At 40.4% G+C, this 19,407-nt stretch overlaps 1 protein-coding gene across 3 annotated transcripts in view; it reads right to left on the bottom strand.

Moving 5' to 3' along the window:
* The window catches only part of GPSM2 (G protein signaling modulator 2), a 25,985-nt gene extending 6,578 nt beyond the window's left edge, over positions 1-19,407 (bottom strand). The window contains exons 1-8 of one of the 3 annotated variants that reach the window (XM_067001560.1): positions 19,254-19,407; positions 10,185-10,497; positions 3,627-3,848; positions 2,417-2,552; positions 1,836-1,978; positions 1,220-1,343; positions 824-939; positions 37-192 (exon numbers count right to left, since the gene is read on the bottom strand). In XM_067001560.1, the coding sequence (XP_066857661.1) occupies positions 37-192; positions 824-939; positions 1,220-1,343; positions 1,836-1,978; positions 2,417-2,552; positions 3,627-3,848; positions 10,185-10,246 (959 nt within the window). In that variant the 5' untranslated portion in view covers positions 10,247-10,497; positions 19,254-19,407. Of the gene's footprint in view, positions 1-36; positions 193-823; positions 940-1,219; positions 1,344-1,835; positions 1,979-2,416; positions 2,553-3,626; positions 3,849-10,184; positions 10,498-11,258; positions 11,275-19,253 lie in introns of those variants that run through there. The other 2 variants (XM_067001561.1, XM_067001562.1) reach the window with 2 other exon arrangements.

Here is a 19,407-nt window from a genome sequence, read left to right as displayed (position 1 = left end):
AGTGTCATATACATGAAACAATCTCTTAGGGCTTACTTATCATTTAATTCCTGAGCAATCACAAGGTGTTTCAAGTGATAATCAATTGCTTTTTCATAGTCTTGAAGCAAAGTGTATGTGTTTCCAAGGCTGTAGCAGGCCTGTGCTTCCACAGCTCTATCTTTAAGCTGTCGAGCCAGCTGTAATGTCCTCCTGAAAAAAAAAAGTCAGTTACGTCAAAAAATCACTGAAGCTTTGAAAAGTATATTTGCACAACTAAAAATCAGTTGCACAAGTTAAACAAATTAGGACAACTTGTAAATTAGCTGCTAACAAACTACTATCTTGCAAAATCTTAAGAAGGAAAAGATCTTGATTACAAACATGGACTAAATGTGTAAAACCATGTTGATACGCACCACCAACCCCAGCTAATGAGTGTACCTAGGACAGGTACCCATCTCGAGTGTATTACACTTACTGAGACCATTCCAGAACTTGCTAAGACAGAGATGCTTGTTTCTAGAGTAAAGCTGAATAAATGTGTCTCAACAGAAAGGTGTCTACTGTGCTGAGAATATATTTAAAGCAACGAAACATTGAAAGATTAGCACTGCATCTCCCTTAAAATAACCTGAATAGTTAAGTAAGTAGGGAGAAACGTTGGGCGGTTGGTTGTTGTGTTTTTGTTGCCTTTTTTTTTTTTTTTTGCTAAACAAATGCAGCTCTTCCCTAAGTATATTTTGAAGAGATGGCTATTCTACAGTGAGCTGAAGTACTAGGCACAACAGAAATGAAGTGTACAAGAAGAGGTATAAACTGTATTTATAAGCAGTCAACTAACTTGTAGTATTCAGAAGCAGTTTCAAATTCTCCCAGGAATATGTAGGCATTTCCAAGATTGCTGTACGCTCTTCTTTCTGCTGATCTATCACCAAATTCTTTAGCAATTAGGAGACGCTTAAAAATGGGAAAGAATTGCATTAATTACTCCATTTTGTACTTCATAGCGTATATTTGCATACAAAAACGCATGTTCATAGATTTTCCACGCTATCTATTCTTTAGACCAACAATGCTTGAAAAGAACAGTCTGGACTTGAGGCTGTGCCCTTAAGATCTAAAGCTTGCATTAAAAAGCTTGTGACAATATCCAAAAAACTACATGTATATAAAATCTGTAGCAACCGGCGATATTTTACAAGAACAAACAAAATTGTTTACTAGCACATTGCAGTACCTGTTCATGAGCTAAAACTGCACTCCTGAAGTTGCCCAGAAGGTAGTGTGTGTTTCCCAGATTTCCAAAGGCACGTCCTTGTGCTGCTCTATCACCCAGCTCTGTTACTATCGTCAGGTTCTCTCTGTTTTGGGGGAAGTGAGGACAAGAGGAAGACTAGTGACTTTTAAGTTATGTGTTTTTCATAATCACTTAAACAAAAAATCTTTTTCCCATTTAAATAAAAGTAGATTATTCTACCTTGTCCTATTTTAATAGCCCTTATGCTACACAAGTTTTCCACTGAGTAGGAAACATTTTCTGTGCGATATCCAGCTTAACTGCATTCTTACGCTGGCATACTCATCTCTAGCGAAACAGCTACATTATATGCAGTATACGTCTCAGTCTGGTTCTAAGAGTTATGCTGAATTCTAACATAGAGAAAGGACATGCCAGGTAGTAAGAGGTACGCTAAAAATGACAGCTTAACAAAAAATAATGTACTCTCCAGTTTAAAGGGGAAAAAAAAATCACAGGTGCATTAGTTCATGATACCACAAACCTCTCTATATTTTAACAAGCCAGATGATCAATCATATCCTCTCGATCACCAACATTTAAAGCTGCTACTTACTCATAATAATCTGCAGCTTTTTGTAAAGCATTTTTCACATCATCTGGAAGTTCCCCTGGATCATAAGTCCCAGCACAAGCTACATTTTTTCCTTTAGAGTGATAAACATTTCCCAGATTATACAGTGCTCTAGCTTCTCCAACCTAAAGCAAAAACAAAGTAAGGTATTAAAAGGATGCTTCAAAGTCTTGTGTCACAATAGCAATTAGAACAATCCACAGAAGGGAGAAGAGGTTTGGTAGCTACTTGTCAACACATGCTCTCATTGCCCAAGTTACTCCCCACCCAGTCACATTCCTCAATCAAATTGTTTTGCATATTATTCCCTTTTGAGGTGTAAGATACATAATAATTGTTGAGGCCAATTATCATTAAAAACTAAACTTAAAAAATATTTGAGGATCTGGATACTGTAGACTTCTAGGTGCAAATAGCCATCTGACAGATTCTTATAGTCAGGAAGGAATATTTGAATATGCAATATTTAATTCCCTCTGAAAGGTGGCACACTCATTACCAATACAACAAGGTTCACCACTATTTATTCAGAGTTTATTTCCAGATTCCTAAGCAATTCTTACCTTATCATTAAGTTCTCTGGAAATATCCAGATGTCTTTGACAACAAACAATAGCTTCTTCAAAGTTTCCAAGTACCTTCAAGGTATTGCCCAGATTCCCACTAGCTTTAGCTTCTCCCAGTAGATCTCCAATTGTCCTAAAATCGCAGCAGAAAAGCACCCAGTAAACAGTGTGCAATTTGAAACCAAGGAGATGATCAATGCGTGGCAGACAATCCAAAGAATTTATTGAAAGAAAATTGTGTGTGTATTCAGTTCATTTTATATCTAAAATGCATTCACATAAATATAGTTCACTCTGTGGTTACAGAAACATCTGATTTTGTTGGTGCTGTTTGCGGTATTGATCTACCTACTGTAAATCAAAAAAGAAAAAAAGACATCACTTCTCCTAGGGAGAGAACATGGATACAATTCTTAATGATTATGCAGAAAGACTGTCCCAGGATTACAAAAAGTTTTAACTGTTTCTGCATTTGACTTGACTATCATTCTTACATTATATATCCGACCTATCAGTCTCCCAGAAAACTCAGAGGAAATATTAAATTTCTAGCTTCTAAATACGACTAAGGCAGAAGGTGGGCACTTGAGCCACTCAGTCTCAGATACTTGGGGAAAAACAATAGAAAAAACAGGTTTCCACAAGGACGCTTAGTGAATTTAGGTACCTCTCTGCTTACAGCACTTGAACAGAAAAAGGGGGTGGGGAGAACAGATTTTTGCCTAAATTGTGGTTAAATTCTACATCAGGTGCTTGTGTCTTTTATTGGATCCGCACTAAATAAAAGTCAGATGCATAAATAGTGTATGAAATGCATAGTAGTTTTAGACTTCACAGGATTATACTGTGAGTTTTACATAGAGAAACATGAATGAGCTCTGTCTATTAAACAAGACGGCCAGAAAGACTGAATTTTAGAAACAGGAAAGGGTGGATTTAAAGAAGCTACTTAATTATCCACAACCTGGTGAGGCCTCAGTTAGTACTAGGATTACGGTACTAGGCTGAGCATTAGCTCCCAGGTTAAAGGGCAATCAAGTTACTTCCCAGACTCCCCAGCCCTCTGCCCTCACCTCCTTCACTCATTATCTACTGTTAATAGCAGGTTTTGGTAGGCAAATAAACAGCCAACTGCTCATCACTACAAGAACGGGATCAAACAGAGAACATGGTTAAAGAGAGAACATGGTTAAAGACGTAAGATTACCTTGCAAGAGTTAAATCATGGTGATGGTATTCCAAGGCCTTTGCATATTCATGCAAGTAGAAATAGGCATTGCCCAACTGGCTGTAAATAGCACTGAGTGTTTTTAAATCTTCAGTTCCCACTTGAACAGCTGCTTCAAAAAAAGACACACCCGCTCGGCAGTCTCCGGCTTTACACAGGCGCTCACCTTCCAAAGCCAGCTCTAGGCAGGAAGCCTCCATCCTGCACAATTTAAGTAAAAAGAGAAAATTGTTATTCTGCATGCAGTACTCTGTCCAATAACCTAAGTTCTGAAGAGATGTATTTTACTCAAAGGCTCTCTATTTGTTCAGGACAGGAAGTCAGCACCACAGTACAAAGCAATGAGCTTGATACTCTAATATCAATGATGCTATGAAGCGAAGGCTGAAATCTAACTTGGCACTTCAGTAGTGATAAGCAAATATTTGTTCTACATAACAGCAGAACAAATGGCTTCAACTATATATTTATATTTAATTTTTTATGTCTTGGGGAGAAAATCCAAAGACTGCTTCATCCATACATAGCACCTGTAGGGTTCTAAAATGCAGAGTATTTACCGCCTAGGCAATGTCAGAACAATGACCTCAAACTGATGTGACTACTGGCAAATGCTGATTTTGACAAATGTTGTATAGTATTAGCTTTTTATCAGTAGGCTTATGGACACAGAACAATCAAGAAAATAAGTGTTGTAACAGCAAAGCAGAGGTACAAATGGATGTGACAGTATTTACAGAAGACAAACGGCAATTGCTTTCTGCTTTCCACCTCTTCCTTCCCAAAAAAAAGTGGAATTGATTTTTAGGTAGATAACACAGTTACATGCAAAATGTCTTAAAAAACAAACAACAAAAATCTTCCAAGTTCAATATTCCTGTGTATCAAAGCTCATGACTACTTTTCCTCAAGTTGTTTCCTATGTAGCTAAGCGCTACTTGGCACTTCATTTCCTAGTGTCACTGTTAGGAAAATTCTCACAGTGTGAAGAAAAAAGTAGATTTAATTAACAAAATGTACATCAATTCCAGTTACTTAACTGAGCAGCCATAATTTCAGAAGCCATTGGAATATTTTTGATTATTATCAGCAAATAATGGTGTGATCATACAGGTATAAAATAGTGCAAGAAGAAGGTACTAATTAATTTGCAAATTACATTTTGAACAATGAATAAAGAAGCTCTTACAGAAAACAGTGGCTACCAAAACACATCCATATGCATTTATGCTATTGTGAATTTTGGTGTACAAAAGGCAAAAAGGCAAAATTTTATTAAGTGTTAATGAATATACATGAACACTTCCTACTTTCCAGTTCTAAGATGTGAGGGAGGTAGGGAGGAGGAAGATGAAGAAGACAACCTCAGGGTCTAGTCTTGAAGCAATATGGTTCTCTAGCTTTTTCAGGCTGTATGCACTTTAAAAACCTCACATAAATGCCACCGTTCTACTTTCTAGAAGATTTTTTTGAAAAGAAAATCAGTAAGACATCCTCTAAGTGTTTTAAAAGTGTGCACTTATATTGCCAGAAAATGTTGGACATCAGCCTTGTAAATTTGTATGTTTTGCATTTTTCTTCAAGATGGACTGTTTTGGTTGTTTTGGCCTGCAGTCCAGAACAGAACATTTTGCATGATTTAATGTATCTTTGTTATATCATTATTTGATATTTACCTAGTTTTAAGAATAAATCTTCTGTAATTCTAGCCCTAAAACAGTTTTCCTTCATATGCAAGATCAGTAATAGCAACAATCACAAATGCTCACTACTCCGACAGCTATTTTAATGGCAACACCAGAAGACAGCTGTTTCGTCAAGACACAGAAACGCAGTATGTAACAGACCCGCGATGTTTACATTTCTTTGTTTGTCTAAATCAGAAAAAAACAGGCTACACGACATTCTACTGAAGTCTGAGTAAGAAGGAAGTATTTTTGAAAAATCCTGAGTTTCCAAGAGAACTAGAAGAATTTGGATTGTAAGCAAAACAGGCTACTAACACAAAATAGTACCATACCTGCTGGTCTTCGACATTCCACAACTTAAGCACAGTGAGATGACAGACATATTTAACTTTTGCAATTAAAAATACTGTATGCGTGGCGGTTGGTAAAGATGCAGACAGGCAAACAAGAACTCAAGCATGAAGTTCTTCCCAGGCCCAACTTCTCAGGTTGGATATCCATAACACATGCAGTATTTGTAGGTTTAGAAACTTCTCAGAGAAGTTAAAGCATTGCTGTTTGCGAGAACAAACAACCTGGTTTTCGTTACATTGTGCATGTGCTGAGTGTGAGACAGAACAAGGCAGAAATGATTAAGTACAGCATGTTACACCATCAGCAACTAAAGGTTTAAGATTTAAAACACTTCATTGGGTAATCTTAATCCTATCCAAAGAGGTTCTCTACGGGCACCTCATGTTAACTGACACGTCCAATTAAAGTGATGGCTAGGAAATATGGCTCTCCTCAGTGCAAAGATTTAGAACATTATACAATCACATTCATTTCCTGTGATTTTTAGCTTGAAGGGATTACATTAGAGCTTTCAGTAAAACGTGCATATGGCGTAATAGTCACAATGCTGTACCAGACTCAGTTCCATAAGGGAATTTGGCTCATTTAAAAAAAATCATGTTTTGATTTGCAATTTGTGATGCAACAGTCATCGAATCAATTAAGAAAAGGCATGGACTAAAATAGTACAAAGATAGTATCAGAGAACGCTATGAAGCAGGAATTTTTCAGGTACCTCTCCAGTCAAGTAACTTCACGTCATTCCAAAGACAGCCAAATGCCAAGGCAGCATTAGGCAGCATTACCATTTTGGCGTGGAACTTGAAACAATCTTCTGACTCTGCAGCCCAGACTTAATATAACTTACACAAATGAAAGATGTGGTTGGTTTTGGTTTCATACAGAACCTAAATAGCTATGAAGCCAAGTCTTATAACCCAGGCTGATGAGTATCAGCTGTTCTTACAGTGCATCAACTCAACCAGAATTACAGGAAGTAAATGAGAATAAGAATTAGTAATTGCTTGGGTAAAAAAGAACTCAAAATGTAATATTACTATTGAGAACAACTCTAGAAAGGCTGTATTAACAGGTAGCTAGAACCTGTACAACAAACTAAAGCTATACATCCATCTGGATCTGTTCTTACTGACCTTCTACAGTTTCAAAGTCTAAGTAAGCTATTAAAAGGAATGAACAGAGAAAATGAAATATTTATTTTAATCTTATTACAGTTGCCTGCACCCAATATAAATATTTTATTCACACTACATAAAAGCTTTGGAATTATTTGGTTTTTTTTGTTTGTTTGTTTGTTTGTTTTTTTACCACTTAAGAGCACAAAGGTTTCTTCTTCATAAAGTACAAAAATGGACTCAGAAAAGGTGGTGGTTTGGTTTTTTTTTTTTCAGTCCTTGAAAGACTGTTAGGAAAATCATGCAACATTTTAAAAAGAGGTACATAATCCTACAGTCAAAACCCTGTCATCTCTTGTTCTCAGAGGCTGCTTTAACCATCACTTCCAATGGCTGAATAGCATGTCAGCAGACTAAACAGGGCCAGGTTATCAATGTTTTAGGAAGTCATTAAATAGTTACACGGAGAATATAAAATTACTTTCTCTGTTCCCGGGGCTGAATTGAATTACTTATTTATTCAATACTGAATGGCTAAACAAAAGATACATTGAGCCCGCAGAGACAAGAGGAGAACAAGACCCATTCATCTGGGTACTTCTAATGAAATTCTGTTCCTGCTAAACAGGATAAGGTTCTTCCAGATATTACTGTGGAAATACTCTTACAGGGCTTCACTTTGTTATTCTGCTTATAGTTGCCTCGACCTGTTCTCTGAAAGGCTGGCATCTCCTGAATAATTTCTCATTTGTAAAACTACCTCATCCTTATCGCTCCCTCTAAGCTCTTCATCTTGCCTGGCTCCCTTATGCTTTCTTTTTTTTTTTTTTTTTTTTCTTTTGTGTGTGTGTGTGTTTTTTTTCCTGATCTTGGTTCTCATCTTAAAAAAAAAAAAGAAAGAAAACTGGTAAGAAATAAGACAACAGAAGACAGCAAGAAGATTACATTGATTATTACAGTCTCTAAACACTACTAACGTAGTTTTACCCCATTCAATCCCCACTAAGAGCATTTCTGAACATTTTTGCTATTGGGGGGAGCTGCCACGTGACTATGCTGTGAGACACATGGATACACAGAAACAAAAAAATTCCTCTCTCTAATTCAGAGGCATAAAACTGCTACTGCCACAGAATCCTATCCTAAAGATCCCACGCTGTTCCCCACTCCTGCCCCTGTTCTTGGTTTCGATGCACACTGCAGAAGCATATCGCGCTGACCACTCCAAACAACCTAACTGCATGCCCACTGGAGCACTGTGCTTAGTCAAACTCTTCAAAAAGTTCTAAATTTTTGTGGTGTATGGACTCAGCAGGCTAAGACAAATTAGTTCTGCAAATATTTACTCTACAGATCACTTATTAGTCACATTTATTAACATCAGCATTTTATTTTCAGTCATTAATCTACGATTCTTATAAACTACGTTAGAACAAAGAATAGTTTCCTTCCGCCACTTTCATAGCTGCTCAAGTCAGCTCTAAGTTTACCATGGGTCAGATACCTGCAGTGAGGGGACAGAAACAACTCGCCCAGGAAGAAACTGACCCAGAGCAAACCTTTCCCTTAGGAGTGGACCACCAGTTTCTTTTAAAGTCAGTTCCACTACAAGACCAGTAGGAAAGAAAAAGCAGTGTGAGAACCAAATGAGCCTGGGATGTAAAAAAACAAAAACAAACAAACAAAAAAACCACACGCTGATAAACATCCCCCCAGTAAGCCATGACGTTTTTTTCCTGGATTAAATTTTAAACTACAAACAAAACAAATCTTTTGAAATTATAGGTATTAAAGTATCATAAAAATCCGATTTCTATACTGAATTAATTTGCAGTTTCCTCTTAGGGAAGTTTAATATTTTAAAAAACACCGAGGAGTAATCCTTTTAAATTTTTTCAATGTTCATCAGATTACAGTTCTTACAGAAAAGTTTAATGAGGCCATGGATATTTTTGTTGTTAATTAGTACCATTCAAGCCTGGACTGAAATACAGAATAAAGCTGTAGGACATTTTGCCTTGGCTGTGCTTGCCACATTTTTAGAAGTTATTTTTGGCTTGTCAATTTGAAACAGGCAACTGGCCATGCCGCTTTCTTCATCGATTTACTTCCACAGCGGTAACCTGAGCAGCCCCTGCTTTAACTGGAGAGCAGGGTCTTCTGGGGTTGTCTGGGGATGAGCAGGGGCACCAGCTAGCTCCACCCTAGAAACACTGAGCACAGCAGAAATACCATGCTCAGACACTCAGGGATTCCTGTAGTCGAAGCCACTATATCAAGTTTTTAGCAAAATAAAGAGAGCAGAAAGTAAATTACGTTTGCCTATTTCTTTCCATATTGACCATGAAAAAGCTCTTCCTGTTGAGTGCACTGCTGACCAGAACCAATACTGCACTTCTGTGAAAGGAAGACCAACCTATCAGCAATCCAACACTGTCACAACAGCTGTATGAGAATGTTCTCAAAGCACCTCCCTGTTTTCCAGCATTAATTTTACGCCACAGTATGTGCTGTTTTACAAGTAAGGGTAGTGTTTTTTCCTGTCAGCAAGGAAAAAGCCCCCAAGCAAGGCTGACTGGGGGAGAGGGTGGGGGAATGTACAACAAGAATCACGCTTCCCATTTGTGTTCAGAACAATCATTCCAGTGTTCCCGTGTCCCTTCCTACTGAATGAGCTGCAAGATTTACCCTCCCAAACACCAGCCAGCCAAACACGCCGCACTACACAATGTTTCTGTTGTTCTGGTTCATTAGAGCGAGGCTGCAACGCTAGCACGTTATCCCACGTCTGTAAAGGGGATTCCAGAAGAAAAATGATAAAAGCTCTCAGAGGGAAATGGCACATCCTCTTGACTTGCAGTAATAGCACTGTTTTAGTCCAAAGTATCACAGCAGTTTTTATCTATCAAGCATAACTATTATAGGCAGGGAAAACACTGCTCTACAAGACAGTGCACCTAAAAAGTCACCATTCATAGGAGCAACAAGGGGACAAGTACAGAGGACATTAGCAGACAGAACTCAACCATTTGCACAGGCAGTCCAAAAGCTAAAAGGAGAGAGAGCACGTATTACCAGGCAGGGATCACACCTCGTATCATTCTGTCACAACTCCAGGCAGAAAGACAATGAGGTACAAACACTCATGCATTATTCTGTAGCTGCACACAGCTCCAGCATTAGGCAATCCTGTAATTATGCCAGGATAATCTGCTATGCAACAAAAGTGAATTTTTGTAACTCAAAAATCAAGAAAAGCAAAGAAGTTGTCGTTTTAGCTTTCAGTTTCATTAATACTGATAACATAAACACCAAGCTACTTGTTCAGTTTTCTATCATTAGCAGTACTAAAGCATCCATACTGAAATTAGTTGTCTTACCTGTATCGCACATGAAAGGAGCGATCTTCACGCATGCTTATCAACACATTACTTTCCTCCATTGAGTTGCATTATCAGCAGAGCAAGTACTACTGTTCTGCAGCAGGTATGTACTCTGCTGTGGAGAACTGTTGTCAGAACACCATTCCAGTTAGTACATTAATAAGTTGGAGTAAAGGTATCCTAAGCTCCTGTTGAAATACTCTTCTTTGTTACTAAGGTAAGGAAGTCACTGCCAGACACATCTTACACTTTCAGAAACGTGTTCAAGTTCTTGCATCTGTGGCCCTTTTAGTTCCATTCAGCTGCGTTTCTGCAAAGGGAACACAAGATGCTTGGCTTGAAGTCTCACATTCAGTTAATAACTCATAACCATTTGCAGCTGATGCAGAAGCAGAGCACTACTCCTACCAAGCAGGAAGCATCAATCGACAACTTAAAGCTAACACCAGAGCCAAAACCTGCCACATATACACGGCAATTCTTGTAGGCAAGCAAGAAAGCAGGAAGGTTTAATGAAAAACGTGCTCTTTTCTGCTGGAAACTTTGAGTCATTTATCTTTGTTAGTATTTCTTGGCCTCATGCAATTCCAAGTAAAGGGCTTAAAGGATGAAAGCTGCAGAATGAAAGGCATAATAGGAAACAAATCACAAACTGCTTCACATGTAAACAGTCCTGTTGAAACCATGCAGCTTCCCCAGAGTCAGAACAGGCTGACACAATCCCACCTAGAGATGAGCTGTTCTGGAGCTCATCCTGCCTTGAACATGACGAGCACAGAAGCCAGCAGATGTTTAAGCCCTATTCCCCTTCCCCTCCTCCCTCAAAAGGGACTTTTTGTTTTGCTTTTTTTTTTTCACTGGCTTCACATTCCAAAATGCTGCAACATTGTCATATGAGTTCCAAACTCGGCTTCAAAGGGATTGCAGCAGCCAGTACTCAGAAGTCAGACGTGTTTAGGCTGGCAGGGAAAACAATTTACAAAAAAAAAAAAATATTCAAAAAGTTTACCCACTTTAAAGTATATTTTTAGTAAAAGAGTTGACATATTTATTGCTCAGCATTAATGTTACCTTCCTTTGCAAGTAAATGTAGAGTTGTGTAACTCACAAACGCATATTTCATCAAGAGATGGCGGAGATGTCACAAAGTAAGAGCAGAACTTAGATTTAAAGCTGTCACCAGAAGAAAATGCATCCGTCTATAACTGTCAGTGCAGGCAGTGCTTTTCCTCTCATGAGCTTTATCAAGTACGAGGAATGAAGATTTGTGCTTCCCATCCTCCTCCTCCTCAACAGCATCCTTCAGACAGCCCATCCTCCTTCCAGTCAAACAACTTTGCCCTTCCATGCTCTGCAGCAGAATTATTTGCCATCAACAAGTGGGTGTGGGCATATTTTTGCAATTACAAAGTGTGACGCATACATTTTAATACCATTACAGCCCACATCCTGGGAAGACTGCGTTACTGCTATTCACCCTCTGGAAGTTTGTCCGAAGCACTCACACCAGGAGATGGCTGTAAGTCACCCATGAGCGGTCTTGGTGCTCGGCAATAGCAGGGAATTGAAAGTTTGTTTGGAGATGGACACCCTCATGTACATGACTGTGTGCCACAGACCAACAAGTGTGTGCTTGGGCAACTGGCGGGGCTCATGAAATAATGGCTGTGGCAATTTGTTTGTCCATTTGCTCTGTAATGGTAATTAATAATTTGTATCAACCACGCCAACAGGTAATCAGAAAACAAAGCACATTAATTAGAGTGACAGATTAAAAATTAAGGAGGCAGGTATCAATGAAGCCTTTTGCAGACACGATCTCAGGTGTAAGCTGGCCTTGGAGGATCACACTTCAGGAAACTGAGCCTGGCTCTTTCAGTTGAAGCACCGTGACTTCACAGATCATCTCTGTAATCCAGCCCTCCAGAGCTGAAGATCAGCGCCTCCGAGGGCGCCGTACTTCAGCAGCTCAGCCTCAGGAGTACTTCAGCCTCAGGAGTTCAGGGAAGCTGGGAAAAGTTCTACCGTATCTGCATATCTCACAGTGAGACAGAGTTTCTCCTAAACTTGTGTTTTTAATTAAAACTTCATACAGCACGAGAAAAGCACTTGTGATTACTAGGAAAACTCTGTATTAGTGTGAAGCAAAAGCTTTAAATTTATTCTCTCCACAACTTGAAGCAATGAAAAATTAATGTACACCTAAAAGAGTTGCCTTTCACGCAAGCACAACCACCATATTGTTGTTGCACGTACAGCTGGAAAATGCCCAATTTTACTATTCCAGCTAACAAATGCAGGAAGTCCTTGCCCCTTTTGCCATTTTAAAATGGGTGAGAAAAGCACAGCCTTGAGAAGTGGAAAATTAACTAGTGTTCACAATTACACAACAGCAAGACACCAAACAAACAAAAAAATCAAATACAGCAAGGCAGATATTAGGCGAAGTGGCAGAGAGTTTATACCCCCAATTGACAAAATATGCACTCTTATTAGAAGAAAACGGTGAGCCATATAGGCTTATCCATCCTGTCAACAAACAGGTAAAGGATCTCTAAATTAAACCATCAGTAAAAAGCTCTCTCTGCATCAACGGGTAATCACAAGGTAGATGCAGAGGGAGATGACTTTTTCCCCTGCGTTTCCTTACCTCAGTAAATTCCTGCAGCTTCATTGGCTCCTTCCCTCACCCCACTGTCTCCCCGAGCCCATACCTTCCCTTGCGGAGCTGTCAGACAATGTGAAGACATTTCCGTGCTCACCTACAGTTACACGGCTCCTGGCTGGTCACCCAGGGGCTGACTAACGGAGAATTTCACGGTTCGTTTCTGCCTGCCTTTCCCTAAAGGAGGCAACCGAGTCATGCCTTCTCTATCCATCTGCTATTTTCACAAAGCTATAGCGAAGGAGCATCTGCCAAATGAAGTCATCACCGGCTGAGAGATACAAGTTACCAGGGGAAAGTACAGATTGAGGCAGTCCAATCACACAAATTCTATTTCCTTATATAAACTAGCTACAGAGGTTTGCTGTTTCAAGATTAAGGCAAATTTTCCAATGTTGAACTAAGTTTGAATTTCCTTTCAGAGACAGGCTACAGCATGGGTGGGAAAAAAAAAAAAAAAGTTGCAATGGATTACTTGAAAATAAAGAAGAGTTTTGCAGCCCTTATGGAGAAAAAGAGACTAAGCAACAAAAAAATGTAGTAACAACTGTGTTACCGAAATACAGAGACTAGCTTGACTCCAGATGCTGAAATTATAAAACAGCATATAAACATAAATAGTAAGACTAGGAACACCAAAACCACAATCAGAACTAGACAAACCAAAATTTCAGTCTTCAGTGATGTCCAAGGATATTTTTAAAAATCACCTGAGCTAACACAAATAAGCCCCCCAAAAAAATCTATATCAAGTTTAATATTGTATTTGCACAGAAAACAGCACGGTCCATAGCATTTGTGCAGTAATAAACATTCCCCTCTGAACAAACCTTAAAATAACCGTGCGACATGTTGGGACACGGGTTAGGTTTTTCAAACCTTAAGCACAGCAGGATACAAGTGGTGCGAGTGGGCCAGGCAGATATGAGGAATGCTGTAAGAAGATGACCAGCGTGGTGGTTACTCTTGGAAGCTGAATTTTATACTCCTCTCTGCACCACTTTTGACACAAGCTCACCAGCTGAGAAGCTAACAGCAAATAGAAACCACGTTCACTGATGAAGTGAATTTGAGGTTTTATTCAGGGTAAACTATGCCGTGCAGCAATACCTGCTCTGAAATACTGGCTTCTTTCTCCAGCTGGATTTCCACATGGAGCAGACAGCCTCAGAATAAACCACGGGGCTTCTGTGAAAGGACTGGCTTAGAAGCATGCGAGACGAGCAGCGCTCCAGCCTGAGTGCCGCTCCTGTCAGACACGAGCGGGCTGCATCTAAAGGACCGCACAGGAAAGCGGAGGTTCGTAAACAACCACCCCAGACACCCCACCTAGGTGCTAGTCCAACAAAGCCCATTCTGCAGAGCTTGTAATTACTGCGGAGCACGGACAAGACCCAGCCTAGCACATCCAATGCTATCAGACACACCAGACAAGCTGTAAATAAATTAATACCAGTAAACAATGTGCTTCGTTCAGATGCTTCCTCCTCCGCCCCAATTATACTTGCCATGCTGACTTACAAGTATCGGGCCCTATGAAACCAAGTCACATTACCGAATACTGTAGACAATCCTAAAACAAACCTGGCAGTAAGAGCCCTTCTAAGTCTTAAAACACTAAAAAAATACACAAACAAACCAACCAAAAAAAAACTAACAGGTGGTGAGTATATTTGAGACCAATCTTGCTCACAAAGCAGTGAGGATCTCGCTGCATCCACAGCTGAAAACGACAGCATGGACTTGAATTCAATGCTAGAGAGCGCAGCTCCAGCACCAACATCTCTTCCCCAACTGCTAACACAGTGCTGCATTATGACACGCATGGTAACAGTGGAGATAATTAATTTATCGCCCTGTTTCTAAAAAGGCTTGATCTAATTTTTATGTTCTTTGGTTACCTAAACCCAACTGGCCTTGCTGCATGGCGGGTTCTAAACAAGGTTAGCGAAAGCTCGTTGCTTCGGTGCCCTTTCATGTGCACTCAGTCCTCTTCAGTCTCCCTCCACTCACGGCTCTTTTTGACCTAACAGCGTAGACAGCCTGCCTTATACAATATCATGGTAAAGGCAAACAAACGTGTAGGAGCATTTCTGCATGCCCTCTACTGTTATCTGTATACATTTTCCACTTATTCTGTAGATTAGGAGTAGGATTTTTTTCTTTCATGCCTGTGGAGTACCTAGCTGAGCAGAGTTTGGGGCCTTAATGCTAAAGGTCTTCAATATGGCAAGCCTTTTAAACTCTACGTATGCGTTTTGTTCATTTTTTCTCTCTGCCGTTAAAGGGTTGTGCAAATGTCTCCTTTAACAAGTTAGCATTGCCTAGCATTATTTTCAACATTACTCACAATTATCAGCCTAAAACACAAGCAGAGTCTTAATGACCCAAGTTATTTCTGCCAGATCATTAAAAAACTATTCCCAACAACCATGATAACTGATTCCAGAAGCATCTTCCTACTATGAGTCAGAAGGAAACTCGCCCGCATTCTTAAGGGTTATTTTCTTTTCCTTCCACACAAAACACCCAAGCCATAAATAAAAACTGCATATATGCTTTGCAACAAGAGAAAAGTACATCATACAAGAAACTGAAGGAGGAGAAAAAAAAAAACTTTCAGTTAAGGAACTTGCAAATATCTGGCAAGAATCTGGGAGCTCTGCTCAACACTAAATGCCCTATTTTCACCCAGCAATCAGACTGAAGCGTAAATACATTCCCTATAATGGAATCATTAATTAAGAGCAGAAAGAAATGCCAGAAACTTAGGAGAATGATGCAACACATAAGTGGCAAAACCCCACATATCCTCATTGCTAGCATGTTCATCAGAGTACTGTCACAGTTCCAGGGCAGCTCCATTAACTCCAGCACATGCGGAGGTGCCCTGTCAGGCAGTACTCGGTCCTACAGGTTTGTAAAGAGAAGTACTTCAGGCATCTGGCAACGATGCAGGCCGTATCCTGACTTACAGGCTAAGCATGTACTTTTGACAAAAACAAACAGAAAACTATCACATAGACTTCCACTACGTGGAGTAACACAAAGCAGCAGCAAATGCACATGATAGCAGACTGATACCTGAGTACATGAAATATCCAAGTGCAGGGATGCAAAGCTGGACTTCTCAGCACCTCTCTCACAGAACAGCTCTCAGAATGGAATAACCCCTTTGAAAATAATTAATATTTAGCTGAAAATCAGCTTGCTACTTCATGTATGTAATTGCTGTCTAGTGTGCAAGCTAAAGAACCGGGTGTAGCTCACGCACGTAACCACAAGCATTTTTATTATAAGGACAGTTCTGCAAATAGTTCATGTAAGCCATCCATTTAAACTCTGAAGTAAGGCAGTCCCACACCAAGACAAAATACGAAAGAAAGAGTGCACAAAGTGCCTGCAGCACAATGTAACTAATATCCCTATAATAATTCTAACCAGGCAACCAGGAACTCATTCTAAATGCAGTAAGATTAAGATTTCAGATGCAAGATGCTAGAGTAACATCCTCTGTGCATTAAAAAAGAGCAAAATCTGAATAGTTTTTTTTTTTTTTTTTACATATTTGATACATCAAGTTATTAGGATTCCTTTATTTTTATTTTTTATTGGAATAACGAGTTCTAAGTTTTTACACATTGTCATTTCCAGACTGAAAAATACTGTGCTGCCAGCAACCTTCTTTCCAAGCATCCCACAACAGAAGATAAGATTCACAGTTTTCAAGCACTTAAATGCCACACCAGCCTTCAATGACAATTCACAAGAAAATAGTATCTTGTGATCTTTTTCTTCTTCTGACATAAGTTTTAAATCACATTACCACAAAATCGGTAAGAGTTTTGTAACTGAGACCTGATCTTAAATTTGAATCTCACTCCTTCTGCTTGTTAGGGACAAGCTCATCATGCAAATGATGAGGTCTCTCTTTCTCAGCCAGCCAGGCGTTTACTCAAATACCTTCAGTTTGGTAAATGGAGCATGTTATAAGATGCAAAAGAACACCAGATGGGAAAAGTTCAATATAAAATGTTGTAAATATTGTGCTTAAGCTGATGGAGCATGTTTATTGCAAATCTTTCCAACAAAGTGTTCCACTTAGCTCAGCTCCTTCTTGGCCTATAACATCTGTTAATAAGAGATCCTGGGAAGTAAAGAAAGAAAACAGACTGAGACTGCACAAGCACCTTGCAAAGAGAGAAGAAAAATCAATCTTAAGATCTGATAAATCAAAAAAAAAAAGTCTATCTTTAGAATCACGAGCAATAAAACACACTAGCACATACAGGTGAAGGAATAGAAGCGATATATCACTTCTATGTCATGCTCATTCAGAGATTAAGCAAGCATTCAGCTTAAAGAATTAATTACCACCCCAGCAAGAGTTTATCCTGCAAGGAGCAGATGTAGGTCTTATAGAAGCTGTGTTACACAACTGAAATGATCCCTGATAGCTTACTGCCAACAGCATCGTGTGGTGCATCACCTGTGTCCCCTAGTTCGCAAGTACAAACAGCAAGTGTTAACGTTCCTCTCACTTCTGAGCCTACAGCTGAACAACATGCAGTTACAGCCTAAGTGGAGATGAACACATAGCACAGAAAGAAGAGCACGTGTTGTTTTTCCTACCGTTTGCTTTTTATAGATACAGGTACTGTTTATTTATGGCACAACACTTATGCAGATTTAAAGAAAAAATCTTTGTTGAGGTGCCAAGTTGCAAATTGCTTTGCATATTTATCCTAACATTTGGGATGCAGGTGCAAGTCTCTTTAGAAGCTGTTCAAATCCATTTTTTCAGTCTGTGTGACAGATGGTGAACTGGCCTCCATTTTGCCACTGTTGCCAACGGATTTATGTAACTATATTTCCACATTGTCACACAGATACTCTTGGTCACAACACTGTATGCTGTCCAGTAACAGCCAACGATTGCCAGGTAAGATACAGCCTCCAAAGTGTTGCTTGCCTGGAACAATATTCTGAACAGCAGGACAATGGTAGGAAAAAAATGTGGTTCAAAGAAATAAAAGAAGATTTAGAGAGGCTTAGGTAGGTCACGTACAATTTTCTTCCCCGTAATTTTCTTCCCCATAACTCTGCTGCGTGAACGTTTCTCCTTCTTATCAGTAAAAGGTTCAAATTACACAAAAGTTTTATGATCTGAACAGGATCCGTATTTTTCAAACAGATTCAAGTCCTAGGAGGCAACTTGATGTTAATCATCTGTTCAACACTATGTATGTTTCAGACCATCTCTTACCAGTTTTTCTACTTTTTTTCCTGTATTTTACACTGTTTTACTTACTCTACTTACTTACTTTTTTGATGTAATCATTTGCCTAGCTGACTTGCTATTAAATGCCTAAATGAAAGTTACGGGCTTTTTTCTTCACCTGGTAGCTTTCTATTCTTTCATTCAAGGGACAAGTAACAGCCCTAGCAGGTTAATCTTTCTGAAAGCCCTAAGATCAGCACTTACTCCTTAAACACAAACAATTTCATTAAGATGTTAACACTAGAGACTACTAAAACCAAAACCATAGTTACCAGATCTAGGCATGAATGTGGAAAGTGAAATTGACCGCACAACAGCTACAAAAACTATGAATGAGAGAAAGAAAAAAGTACAAATATCTTTGCTGTTAAATTAAAAAAGTGGAAGACCAGAAGCTAAAAATGACCCGGTGGTAAGCAAAACCAAAAGAATCCTGAAAAAATTGTCAGACAAAAAAAAACTGATCTGTGTGCTCAATAATTAAAATTACTGACAGATAGCAGTTGCTTTTTTGTTTATTTCTTATTAAAGCTTCTCCCAGCTGGTGGGGAGCCCAGCTGCTCCCCGAGCCATCCTGCACACCGGGACGTGCAGAACGCCGGTGGGGTAAACGGGCCTGCTGTCAGCTGGTGGCGAGAGACGGCTGAGGAGTGGCGTTAGGAGGGGTCCTAGGCAAATCGGAGGAGATTTTCACGCCGTCACGGTGTGAGAGATAACGCTCGCTGTCAAAACCACGCAGCTCTCCCGTACAACGCGTCAGAAGAAACAGGCCGGCTGCTTTCGCGGCGCTTTCACCCAGCACTCGCCCCTCAGGAGGCCGACCCGTTCGCCTCCGAGGGAGCAAAGCGCCGGGGTCTGTCCGTAGGCGCCTCAGCACGCACAAAGGAAAGCAAAGAAGCCATCTGAGCGGCCAGGGCCGCCCCCGACGCCCTTGGCGTTACTCAGCCCAGCAGCGGGCACCGCAGCGCTCCTGCCGCAGCACCGCGCGCAGCCCGGCCCCGCCAGCGCCCCGAGGCCGCGCAGGCCCCTCCGGGCCGGGGCTCAGCCCGCAGCCCCCGCCACGAACGCGAGGGGCCCGGCCCGGCCCGGCCCTTCCCGCCCCCACCTCCCCTCACCTCACCTGAGCCGGGCGCCGCCGCAGGCCGCGGCCCCCCCCGCGCGCCCCCGCCCGTCTCCACAGCGACGGCGGCGGCTGAGGGGAGCGCGCGGCCGCCCCCGCCCCCGCGCAGCCGCGCTTCGAACCCGCCAATGGGCGCGCGGCCGCGGCCCCAACG

This window comes from Anser cygnoides, chromosome 8 (genome assembly GCF_040182565.1).
Source record: "Anser cygnoides isolate HZ-2024a breed goose chromosome 8, Taihu_goose_T2T_genome, whole genome shotgun sequence".
Lineage (NCBI taxonomy): Eukaryota > Metazoa > Chordata > Aves > Anseriformes > Anatidae > Anser > Anser cygnoides.
The sequence above is the reverse complement of the archived record's forward strand: the minus strand, read 5'-3'. Positions and strand labels throughout refer to the sequence as shown.